The sequence below is a fragment of the Momordica charantia genome, assembly GCF_013281855.1.
Source record: "Momordica charantia cultivar OHB3-1 chromosome 4 unlocalized genomic scaffold, Mcharantia_2.0 BLBB01000004.1, whole genome shotgun sequence".
In the NCBI taxonomy this organism is placed as follows: Eukaryota; Viridiplantae; Streptophyta; class Magnoliopsida; order Cucurbitales; family Cucurbitaceae; genus Momordica; species Momordica charantia.
Window position 1 is genome coordinate 24,878,738 of NW_028275162.1, and position 12,501 is coordinate 24,891,238.

A 12,501-nucleotide genomic window follows, 5' to 3' on the forward strand; every position below is an offset into this window, starting at 1 on the left:
GGGGGTGGGGGTGGAGGAGATTCATCTCCTGCAGCAGCTGCTTGTTAAATGGTAACTAACACCATTACTGCTGCCACCGGAATCCTCCTCTTCATATCATCCTACTAATTTTGCTTCTAAAAATGATGGGTTTGAACGTTTCGTTTTGAGATGGGGAATTGTTCAGATCTAGTATGGCTTAACACGACGGTAAATGTACACATAATTTAACCTTTTTAAGAAGCGATTTTCGATATGTTAAAAGATGTCAAAAGAGGATATTTGAGAAAGTTTTCATTTAATACTGTTTTAAACAAATGAGTATGCAATATGTTATGCACATTAACAGAAATTTGTATGACCCAGAATATACTTATAAATGAAGGGATACAGATCTGAAAAAGTATTGCATTAATTACATATGTTGCAAAATGAACGTGGGAAACTCCTCAAAATCTTGTTGAACTTCTGTATGAATGAATCTTACATAATTGAATATGGGACAGAATCAAAACCCAATTTACAAAATCAAAGAATCAACAATAAATCCATAATTTTAGCAGCAATAGGGACACAGAATGAGTCCATTCTCATTACATTCTGGACATATCCTCTGTTCATCATCCTCACCAACAATTTTATGGCTCCCATTGCAGTTGAAACAGAGCACAAATCGGATTCCGCCACACCCATCGCACGGGTTCCCGGCGAGATGGTCGATTGGAACCCCATCGAAGAGCACCCGGAGCCTCCCCTGCTCGTGCAGCCCCAACACCTCCTCTGCTCCGCCAATGTACCTTCCTCTGATGAAGAGCTTTGGAGGTAATGCCTTTGAATCCAAAACTCTCCATAGCTCTTCCTTGAACTCCTTATGCATTGAAATGTCCCGCTCGTAGAATTTCACTCTGAAAGTTTCTAATAGAAATCTTATGCTGTTGCAATTCTCAAAAGTTTTCCTGATTCCTCTAAGAGTTGTTGTGTAGAGAATCACTGAATCTGATCCCTCTGGTGGGCAATTTTCTTGGAAGCCAAACAGAGGATTCTCTTCTTCTTCCTCCTCCTCTTTCTCTTGAATTTTGGTTCTGCTTTTGATCTCAGCCTCTCTTAATTTCATATGTTCCACTACTACTTGGTGGAAAACCGCCAGTAAATTGGGGTCGAAGAGGCTGCCGGAGTTCATGTCCGGCGGCCTGAAAGACGAGATGTCAATTTCCAACAATGGTGTACAATTTTCCTGCCCAGAATCCGACGAGCAATTTCGAGTTCTTAAACACTTGGAATTCCCATACACATTACCTTTTCTGAGCGGTTCGATGTTCTCTTTATCTTCAATCTCGAAATGGATCTCTGTGTCTGTTTCTGTTTCTTCATCTCCAACGCCAACTGGGTTTTTCTTTCTCTTCGGCGAATCGATCTTCTCGTTCGTGTTCTTGAGATTGGCTTTGAGATTTTCGTTCCTGGAGAAGAAATCTGAGTACCCATCTGGAGAAAAGGCCTGGAGAATCCGATCGTGTTTGATGGATTTGAGCTTCTTCAGGAATTTTCCTTTGACCCCATTCATTTTTTTTCCCTTTCTTCTCTGATGTGGCCGAGGAGGGGATATTCAAAGCTCAAGGGTTTAGATTTCTGAGAAGAAAATGAAAATAAAAAAAAACTGTTCAGAATTTCCCAGTGGAGAAAGAGAGAGAGAGTGAAAAAGGCTCTAACAATGGAATTCAAACGGCTAGAAAGTTCTTTTTAGAAAAATTTGAAGAACGTTGAGAGGGAAGTGTAATCCTGTGTTGCCGTACCATGATAAGCTCGTGGTGTCACGTGTCTTTGGAAATCTGAGAGCACCACGTGGATAAATGTTCGGTTCTTTTTTGCCGCCTTCATTGCTCTAGGGTTTCTGTTTTCTTGGTTAAAACCGACTCGACCCGAACCGAACCGGATGGGATTGTTTTTAATTATCACTCTTTATAACAGTTTATATATATATATTATATAACATTGAGTAAATATTTTATTTGTTGGGCCATCCACATTAATTAGGCTCGGCCCATTTGTTTTTTACTTTATTTTATAGATATTTTAATTTAGTTGCCTAATCTCCACGCTGCTTCGTTTTACCGTTGCCCAAGATTGCGTTTCTCTTCTTCGTCCTTTCTTCCGCGGCCATGGATTGCTCTTCAATGACGCCGATCCCTCTGTCGAATTCAACCTTCCCGGCGGTGTCTTCGAAGGCCGATTCATTCCGGCGGGGAAGACCATCTCCGACAACGCGCGTGCTGTCATCGACGATCCTCAGAATCTCTACTTTGCCCTCGTCTCTCAACGCTGTATCCCTGTCCAATCCTTCGATTTCATCTACAATTTCTTGTTTAGAAACTCTATTACTTCGCTCCGGTATGCTTTCTCCCTCTCCCTCCGCTCTACTATCCTCTAATTTTAAAGACGTGCATCGAAAAATCCAGGCTGTAAATGTCAGACAGAGAAGATTTTTCACTGACTTTGAGAATACTCTAACCCACGAGATCGTACGGTCGAATGTCAGCAGATATCCTACAAGGAGAACTCTATAAAAAGAAAAAGAAAAAAAAGTGGACGGGCTGGACATATGGGTTCTCCCTCCTCGGCCCGTTGAGTTCAAATTGGGCCTTGAACAACAATAATTAGCAATTACACAATTAACATTTCTGACCATGGATGTATTTTTCTGGATGCACTAAATTTGCCAAGTGCGTCGATATATTTGCTATTTCCTATTGTGCCGTCAATTTTTTTGTATTCTATATAAACTTGTATTTCTATATATAAAATTCATACATTATTAAATTTAATTTTAAAATTAAAATTACATCAATTGTGAATTTTTTTTTTGGTAGTACCACAAGTTGGAGGATTCAGAACTCTTTGTAAAATACAGATGCCAATTAACTCAACAAAATGATAAAATTTCCAAAAATTATGTTCAATTAGTATACAAAATTGATGGGTGACTTATAAATTTCTAATAAAATCAAAATTTAATGAAGAATATAGTAATAAAAACCAAATTGTTGTACACTTGTTTTAAATGAAGGTTTGTTAATAGAACTGAAAAAATCCCGGAAATTGCGGAAGAAATAAAGCGATTTAATTAATTAGCTGTAAATTAGTTGTCCCTCCAACGGTAACTTGCTCCGTCACTATGAAATTGTCCTTTTTCTTTTTAATGTTTTTTTGAAAAATTTAATCGTATAATCGGTCGGCTTGGGCTCATTTTTTCAGCAAAATGGGCCACGGCCCTTTGCAAAATAAAGAAATGGGCCACTTCAAGCCTTTACACTTATTTTATCAATATCATTATTATTAATAATATTACATATGAAGAATCGGAGATATCGTTTTGAGTACGCAACTTCTTTTTCCCGCGTCCGCTATTTTGTTACTGTTACACTTATTTTATTATTATATTAATAAAGATAGATATCGTTTTGAGCACGCAACTTCTCATTTGAACTTTCCCGCTATTTTGTTTCCGTTGCTCCTTCGGAACTTTTCTCCGATGATAAACAAAATTTCCTCTTCGATTTTTCTCTGTTCGCCTTCAATTTCCAGCGTCTCTCTCCTTTCCTCAGGTCTGTCTTCGAAACCCTAAATCATTAGATTCTTACGGAACCCTAATTTGTTCTTTTGATCTGATCCCGATGAAACTCTAAATTGTTCTCTTTGTCCTTGATTGAATAATCCGTTATTTTTCTCTGTTTGCCTTCCAGTTCCATCGTCTCTGTCTTCGAAGCCCTAAATCCTCTGGTCGATCAGATCCTGCCAGAACCCTAAATTGTTCATTTGATCACATCCCTATGGAACTTTAAATCGTTCTCTTCGTTAGATCCAACTGAGTCAGACCCTCGATCACCCACGATGAGATGTCGACGTAGTGGAAGTGTTCGATCCTACCTCGACGGCATCTGACGAATGATTAAAATTTCTACCGTCGGAGACAAATTCCATCACCGCCATCCCAGGGCGCAGCCGTCATCCTCAGATCGTTCCACACAGGAGGTTTGTTTCTGTCTTTGATTTCAAGTTGAGAGGATTTAGATTATTGTTTGATTTTAGGGTTGCATGTCCATGGCGATGTCTTTTCTATTTATTATTATTATTATTTAGGTTGGTAGATTCAGAGAGAGGACCCATAATCGAATCCAGTTAAGAAAGACCGAAGATTGTGGATTTGTCAATCGGTATGTTGCTCCACTTAGATTATTCTTTTATTTTCTTTGAGGCAACCGCATTATGATTATTGTTGGGTTGCACAGATGGGTTTTGTGAGTGGACATTGGATCGAAGCCACACGAAATAGTTTTTTCGTGTTATGGTTGTGGACAGTTACCTTCCTGCCTCGGGATCTCGGAAAATATGCTTCGGACTTGCTGCTGCTGTGCTGGTTTGTTTTCAATTTCAGCTTCCTTTTTGTTCTGTTTTAATTATTTTTGTTTTTCTTGTTTTCCCCAACTTTTCGGGATCAGTAATCTTGAATCCAAGTTAACTCTACTAATTGCATTGAAATATAGTTAGAAGTTAGACAAATAAAATCCTGTTTTCTCAACATACTATAGAAATCATTTTCGGATTCACGAAAATAGAAGGTATTTCATTGGTTAACCTGTTTTCTTTGTTGCATTTATGGGTTTAAAGACCGTGGGTTATTGTTTTCAATTCCTTATGAAGTTCATGTCATTGGGTTGGACGTAGTTTTGCCATCGGTTTATGATTTATTGCCTAATCTTCAGGGGTTTGTCATCTAAATGAGTGAACTTTCTAGAGTTTGAAGGTTAGCGGGAGATAATTAATTCAATTCTCTTTATGGAATCCATAATTTTTGGAGAGAGTCAAATTTTCCGTGTCTTAAAGATTTCTAATGTAACCTGTAGGTTGATCTCATATTGAATGGATTTTTTGTAGGGTATGAAGATTAGCGGAAGATGATCTTCAATTCATAGAAAAAATCCAGCCAACTTGAGATTCACCTTTAGGTTACACTAGGAATCTTCAACCCATGAAAAATTTGTCTTAAACCAAATAGTATGAATTTCCTAGAGAGCGGTATTTTATGGGGTTTAAAGATCAGTGGGTTATAGTCTTCAATTCCTTATGAAGTTCGTGTCATTGGGTTGGACGTAGTTTTGCCATCGGATTATGATTTATTGCCTAATCTTCATGGGTTATTAAAGATTTATAATGTAACCCCTAGGTTGCTCTCATATTGAATGGATTTTTTGTAGGGTATGAAGATTAGCGGAAGATGATCTTCAATTCATAGAAAAAATCCAGCCAATTTGAGATCCACCTCTAGGTTACAGTAGGAATCTTCAACCCATGAATAATTTGTCTTAAACCAAATAGTATGAATTTCCTAGAGAGCGGATATTTTATGGGGTTTAAAGATCCGTGGGTTATAGTCTTCAATTCCTTATGAAGTTTGTGTCATTGGATTGGACATAGTTTTGCCATCGGTTTAGGATTTATTGCCTAATCTTTAGGGGTTTGTCATATAAATGAGTGAACTTTCTAGAGTTTGAAGGTTAGTGAGAGATAATCTTCAATTCTCTTTATGGAATCCATACTTTTTGGAGAGAGTCAAATTTTCCGTGTCTTAAAGATTTCTAACGTAACCCCTAGGTTGATCTCATATTGAATGGATTTTTTGTAGGGTATGAAGATTAGCGGAAGATGATCTTCAATTCATAGAAAAAATCCATCCAATTTGAGATTCACCTTTAGGTTACATTAGGAATCTTTAACCCGTGGAAAATTTGTCTTTAATCGAATAGTATGAATTTTCTTGAGAGTGGATCTTTTATAAGGTTTAAAGATTTGTTGGTTATAGTCTTCAATTCATTATGAAGTCTTCAATTCATTATGAAGTCTTCAATTCATTATGAAGTTCATGTCATTGGGTTGGACACGGTTTTGCCATCAGTTTAAGATTTATTGCCTAATCTTCTTCGGGAGTTTGTCATCTAATTGAGTGAACTTTTTAGAATTTGAAGGTTAATGGGAGATAATATTCCATTCTCTTCATGGAATCCATTTTTTTCTTGGAGAGTTAAACTTTCCATGTGTTAAAGATTTCTAATGTAACCCCTAGGATGATCTCATATTGAATAGATTTTTTGTAGAGTATGAAGATTAGCGGAAGATGATCTTCAATTCATATAAAAAATCCACCCAATTTGAGATCCACCAATAGGTTACATTAGGAATCTTTAACCCATGAAATTTGCCTTTAACCAAATAGTATGAATTTCCTAGAGGGTGGTTTGTTCACCTGTTTCTTAGTTATAAAATTCCTCATCATTTTGTTGACCTGTTGAGTTACTTCAACCAGGGCTTTCATTAGGGAGAAAAAATAGATGGGAAATACTATTAAGAATCGCTTGCACGAGGGTTAACCTTCCTCCTTTGGGAAGGAGGCCTAAATTTTTTATTACCACCAAGGCGAAATCCCAAGTAGCTAAAAGGGAAGGATTCCACTTTACACCCGATCCTGTTAAGACCAAGAAGACTCCTCTATAAGAGATGTTTAGGAAACATTCAAAAATAGACCAGAACCTATGCAAAAACCTACTTACATTGTCATGTCAACAAGTATACTTTCCTTTAGTATGTTTCATTTTCCATGTTCGTCATCTCCCTTGTATTTGTATGAGCAAATGTACTTTTTTCTTATCCCAAATCTCTGTTTTCTCTTATGTTTCAAATTGTGTCCATTTCAATATTCTTCAATGTCTCGAAATTCATACGAGCAGATGCACTTTTTTTCTTCCTTCCAAATTTATTTACCAATTGAAGTTTGGTTACAGTCTTATTTGTATATGATAAATATGAGGGATGTTTATATATTTATTTTCTACTTCGAAGTTACTCAGTCAAGGTAGCATGTTATTCATTTCGGTTAAATCTTTTCGTCTGTTTTGAGCTTTCTCTTTTGCACGTTGTTGGTTTTAAAGATTTCTAAGGTAGCATGTTATTCATTCCTCAAAACATTTTTTCTGCAAAATTTTTATTTCACTCTCTTAAGTTTACCATTCCAGCCTCTTTTCTCCCTTCAAAATTTTGTCCATTTCTTAAACTGTTCTCTTGAAGAATTTTTCCTCTTCCGATTTTGAAAAGTAATTTTCGAAAATGATACTTGTTTTCCAAATTTATTGTACTTTCAAGTATTTTTTATCTCTTACATTTGAAAGCGATTTTCAAAATGATTTTTGGAGTAGTAGATGTGAGGTGAGTTTAGGAAAATTAATTGACCGGAAATTTTCCTATTTCACCTTATTGCGTACATTAATTTTTTTGAAAGTTAAAATTTTCCTTTATAGGTCAATTTCCTAACATCTTTTCTTTTTAAATTCATTTCCTCAAACTTTCCAATTCCTTTTTTTTAATGAATATACTTACAATTTAATAAATATTTTAAGAATTATGATTTTTCTACAAAAATTTTGTTTTTTAATCCTCTCCATCTTTCAAACTTTTTTTTCTCTGGCTCAGCCTTTCTTCTCTCTATTAACAATTTTACCTCTCTTTCCCTAAAATATTTTTCACTCTTTTATTTTTTCCCAAAACTTGTGGGGGTTCAAAAGCCCATGGATGAACATATTTTGGAGGAAAAGATATTTTCTATTGGAGCATTATTGTTGTTGGCGATCTAGTAGAATAGGCATGGATGAGCCTAGGAATTAACTTCTCTTGTGCAGGTCTAGAAAGTTCTGTTGACATCCTACAAGTATTTCTACAATTGAAGGTTCAAAAACCCATAGACGAACATATTTAGGAAGAAGGGTATTTTCTATTATAGCATTATTGTTGGTGGCACTGGATTGTGATCTTTTTCTGTAATTAGAAGTGGTGGTTTCCAGCAGGGGAGTTTTATCTTTTTCTGCAATTAGAAGTGGTTGTTTCCAGTAGCTTTTTGTTTTATATAAGAGTGTTTGGAGATTCTTTTTTATTTTTTAATTTTTATTTTTCATGTCGACAAATGAGATTTTTACATTCTCGCAATCAGATTTACCATTTGTTTAGTTTTATATGATACGTCTTAGCTTTTAACGTTGTGTTTCAGATGGATGATGGTTGAATAAATGAACTTGCCGGTGCTTCGTGTTCGGGGAACGAAGTTATTTCTTTTCTAATTTACCATTAGTTTAGTTTTATATGATACGTCTTAACTTTTAACATTATGTTTCAGATGGATGATGGTTGAATAAACAAACCTACTGGTGCTTCATGTTCAGGGAACAAGATTATTATGTTCGAGATCTGTTGCAGTTTGAGTGCTTCTTAAAATTACAAATAATTGGGAGTCAATTAGGCAAATGGATCAGTATGCAACTCTTCCCAGTTGGCTGTATTATTTTATTGTTTTCATTGCATGCAAACTTTATTATAAGGTATCGAAGTTACTTTTTGCCCCTTCCTCCAGAGAAAAAAAGTTTTATACTCCCTGTTTTTATTGCATTTAGGTTGTTTGAACTCAGCTTGCGGGGGAATTCTGCACTGCTTTGAGAATGACAGCGAGCTAAAAAATGCTAGGAATATTGGCAGTGAGTTTAAGGGTATATCCTTGGCTTTATTTTCATCAAACATTTATTAAAGAATGTTATAAACTTAAAAGGGACATTTTAAAAAAGTTTTTGCATTTACTCTGTTCTCATCGCATCTACGTTTTCCAATCCAACTTGCTGGTGGGAGATACTAGGAGTAGGAGTATTTTTCATTTCTTTAAACATTGATTAAAGAAGGAAAATAACTTTATGAAATTAAAAGTGTCATTATACTAGTTTTCTATTTTTCTACAATAATTTCCATACAATTTCATATTACTTCTGAAGCATGGTATTTTTTTATTTTTAATTGCCTATAATGTTTGTTTATCTGATTATTTTGGCTTTGAGTATTATCTTTTTCTTTCGTATTTCAAAATATGATTTTTTTTGTTTTACTATTATACTATTTAATCAAACTCTCTTTTATAATAGTCTCATATGCATTGTTGAAAAGTATGTTTCATTTCTTTTCTAGGAGTAGTAGTATTGGCTAAGTTGAAAGTATGTTTCACTTTTTTCCATTTCTTCAAACGTCGATTGAAGAAAGAAAATAATTCTATTTTTCTACAATAATTTCCATACAATTTCATATTACTTCTGCAGCATGGTATTTTGGGATTTTTAATTCCTATAATGATGTTCATATGGTTACTTTTGCGTTGAGTGTATATTTTCTTTCCTATATCAAAACATGATTATTTTTTTGGTTCGAGCCTAATTACTATTTCACAATTTAATCAAATTCTCTTTTCTAATTGTCTCATAGGCATCGTTGAAAAGTTCTAATACTTTTTGCAGTTCAACACTATGCATCTTATGTTTCTTTCTTGGGAACTGTCGTGCGTCACCTATGCCCTAATGGTAGGTTTGATGTAGCCAAAGTTTTCATTTATCATTGCAATATAATCGAGTTTAACGAACTTACTGTGGAGGGGTTTTCTCAGTTTCTTACTAATAAAGAAACCCAAAAGCGTAGTGGCAAAAATAGATAAATGACGAAAATCCATAGCAAACTAGCCATTGTTTTTAAAGCAACACATAAAGCAAAACATACTCCTACGTGTTAATGATTGCCTTATTCTTTCAGGAATGCAACTTCTAAGGACTGTGGAAAGATTATGTTCTTATGACTGAATTTCTTGAAGTCGATTTGAAGGTGAAGTGATAATACTCTGGCACAAAGATCTATTTCCTTCAATTACTCAGATCAGTGGTTTTTCACAATTCATTGCCCAAAACTTTGTTTTGATCCCTTTGCAGACTTTGGTGAGTGCTCAAACTCCTAATTGATTTGGCAAACATGGAAATTTTACATAATTTATATATATATATATATGCATGGAATACCAGTAAGCTCCCTCATTCCTTCCCTACTCCTTTCTCTTTCTCCTCGTCCTCCCTCCCTCTCTTTTTTCCTCCCTTTTTCTCGCTCCCCTGCTCCCATCTTTATTTCCCTTTCCCTCTCCCTCTCTTTCTTCCTCTCACTCTACCTCTCCTTCTTCCTCTCTTTCTCCCTCCTCTCTCCCTCCCTCCCTCCTTCCATTCCTGTTACCCGAGTGTTAGAGTATTGTGTTTAAATGTTATTTGGTTAGGAGGATTTTTTTGGTTATAATTGTACCTTTGTTGGTTATGATTATTATTCAAGGCTTGTATATTCGGTTTTAGATGAGAATGATATGAATATTTTCTTTCCATTTATTGTTCTAATACCTATCTCCTCTCTCTGTCTCTATCTTTATTTGTGGTTGGTTTGTTTGTTGATTGCTTGTTTAGTGGCTTCTCTATGTCGAGGTGTCTTGCCAAAATCTCTTTGAATAGCAACCAAGCTATTGAATCCACTTTTCCTCCCTTTCTCTTTCTATTCCCCTCCTGCCTTCTTCCTTATCTCCTCTTTCTCTCACTCCTTTTGTCTACATGTCTGTTAAATTATTATTTTTTTGAGGGAGGAGGGGATGTGGGGAGGGTTGCAGCTTCTATTCTACAGTGTGAGTGTGAAAGTTCTTCATATAGTCCATAGCTACAATTATTGTTCTTGCTTCATTACAGACATTGACTGTTTTTGTTATTCTTCATTTGTTACGAAAGGTCTTCATCTAGTGAGTGTGAAAGGTCTTCATATAGCTACAGTCTTCTAGCTTCTTGTTCCTGCTTCTTCTTTATAGTTGAGTGTTTTTGTTATATGTCTTTTGTCCCTCCCTCTTCCCTATCTCGTCTCTCTCTTTCTCGTCCCCCTCCATCTGTCTCTTTCTGCCTCTCTCACACTCTCCCTCTCTCCCCCCCTCCTTCCACTCCTATTTGTGTATTATTTGAGGATTTGTGTTTCAATGTGTTTCTTATTTGGTATGATTATTATTCAAGGCTTGTATTTGTATTTTTTTAGACGAGAATTATATGAATATTTTTCTATCCATTTATTGTTCTAATACCTATCTCCTCTCTGTTTCTTCACTTGTGGTTGGTTTGTTGATTGCTTGGATTTAATACTTATAGTCATGAGATTTTTATCGTGTCTCTCTCTCTGTTTCTTCATTTTTCTCTCTTCCTTCCCCTCTCCTCTCCTATCCCTTTTCCTTCTTCCCTCTCTCCCAATCCATCTTCCTTCTTCCCTCTCTCCCTATCCATCTCTTCCTCCTTTCCTCTCTCCCCCTCCCTCTTTTTCCCTCATTCCTATTATTTGAGTATCGTGTTTCAATGTTTGTATTTATTGAATTAAGTAAATTTAGTAGTAGTTAGCTGTTTTAGTTAGGATTATTATTTATAGAGTAGTTGGCTTCATATGGTCTATATATAAGGTCTTAATTTTTTGTTTTGAATTAGAAATAGGTAAACAGTTTTCTCCATTTATCGTTCTAGTACATGTTACTATTATTATTTATACAGCAGTTGGTTTTCATATGGTCTATATGATCTGAATTTTTTGTTTTGGGTTATAAATACGTAATATTTTTCTCCATTTATTTTTCTCCAGTTGGTTTTTGTTATGTCTTTTGTCCCTCCCTCTTCCCTATCTTCATCCCTTTCTTTTTTCCTCACTTTCTCTCCCCAGCATCGTCCCTTTCTGCCTCTCTCTCACTCTCCCTCTCTCCCTCCCTCCTTCCACTCCTATTTGTGTATTATCTAAGGATTTGTGTTTCAATGTTATTTGGTTAGGAGGATTTGTTTTTGTTAGAATGATTTCTTATTTGGTTACGATTATTATTCAAGGCTTGTATTTGTATTTTTTGTTTTAGATGAGAATTATATGAATATTTTTTCTCCATTTATTGTTCTAATACCTATCTCCTCTCTGTTTTTACATTTGTGGTTGGTTTGTTGATTGCTCTGGTTTACTGGGTTCTCTTAAACTAATTTGTGGTTGGTTCTCTTTCTCCATCCCTTTTTCTCCTCTCTGTCTTTCCTCTCTCTCCCTTCTACCTGTCTCCTCCTCCTCTCTCTTTCCTTTTTCTCTCTTCCCCGTTTCCTTTCCGCTCCTCTCCTCCTTTTTCCCTCCCTTCCTATTATTTGAGTATCATGTTTCAATGTTTGTATTTATTGAATTAAGTAGATTTAGTAGTGGTTAGCTGTTTTGGTTAGGATTACTATTTGTGGAGTAGTTGGCTTTCATAGTCTTTATATAAGGTCTAAATCTTTTGTTTTCGATTAGAAATACGTAAACATTTTTCTCTATTTATCGTTCTAGTACATGTTACTATTATTATTTATACAGCAGTTGGTTTTCATAGAGTCTATATGAGGTCTGAATTTTTTGTTTTGGGGGTAGAAATACGTAATATCTTTCTCCATTTATTGTTATCGTACATATTACTATTATTTGTAGTGCGGTTGGCTTTCATATAATTTATTGTTATTATTTGGAGGGAGTACTTGGTCTTTGGTGTTGTCTCTCTTCCCTTCTATTTTCTTTCCCCCCCCCCCCCCCCCCCCCCCCCCCCCCCCCCCCCCCCCCCGTTTC

General features: G+C 35.6%; 2 protein-coding genes across 7 annotated transcripts; one reads left to right on the top strand and one right to left on the bottom strand.

Annotated features, from left to right (window-relative positions):
* Positions 1-372: 372 nt before the first annotated feature.
* Positions 373-1,949, bottom strand: LOC111006554 (uncharacterized protein At3g28850). Its single transcript, XM_022278560.2, has 2 exons — positions 1,770-1,949; positions 373-1,605 (listed from the first exon to the last, which is right to left on the bottom strand). The coding sequence occupies exon 2, from the start codon at positions 1,538-1,540 to the stop codon at positions 536-538; it is 1,005 nt and encodes a 334-aa protein (XP_022134252.1). The 5' UTR covers positions 1,541-1,605; positions 1,770-1,949; the 3' UTR covers positions 373-535.
* A 984-nt stretch (positions 1,950-2,933) lies between these two features.
* Positions 2,934-9,902, top strand: LOC111006197 (uncharacterized). Of its 6 annotated transcripts, none has more exons than XM_088123261.1 (9): positions 2,934-3,578; positions 3,717-4,005; positions 4,114-4,187; positions 4,263-4,390; positions 8,066-8,119; positions 8,238-8,326; positions 8,466-8,558; positions 9,348-9,410; positions 9,637-9,902. In XM_088123261.1, exons 5-9 carry the CDS (start codon positions 8,085-8,087, stop codon positions 9,681-9,683), a joined length of 327 nt encoding a protein of 108 aa, XP_087979387.1. In that variant the 5' UTR covers positions 2,934-3,578; positions 3,717-4,005; positions 4,114-4,187; positions 4,263-4,390; positions 8,066-8,084; the 3' UTR covers positions 9,684-9,902. The 6 variants fall into 6 exon arrangements, 3 of the variants coding, with proteins under 3 accessions (XP_087979387.1, XP_087979385.1, XP_087979386.1); XM_088123259.1 differs by lacking the exon at positions 8,066-8,119 and having other exon boundaries at positions 9,637-9,705; positions 9,810-9,902; XR_015790427.1 differs by lacking the exon at positions 8,066-8,119 and having other exon boundaries at positions 3,430-3,578; positions 8,192-8,326; positions 9,316-9,410; positions 9,637-9,705; positions 9,810-9,902.
* Positions 9,903-12,501: the final 2,599 nt, after the last annotated feature.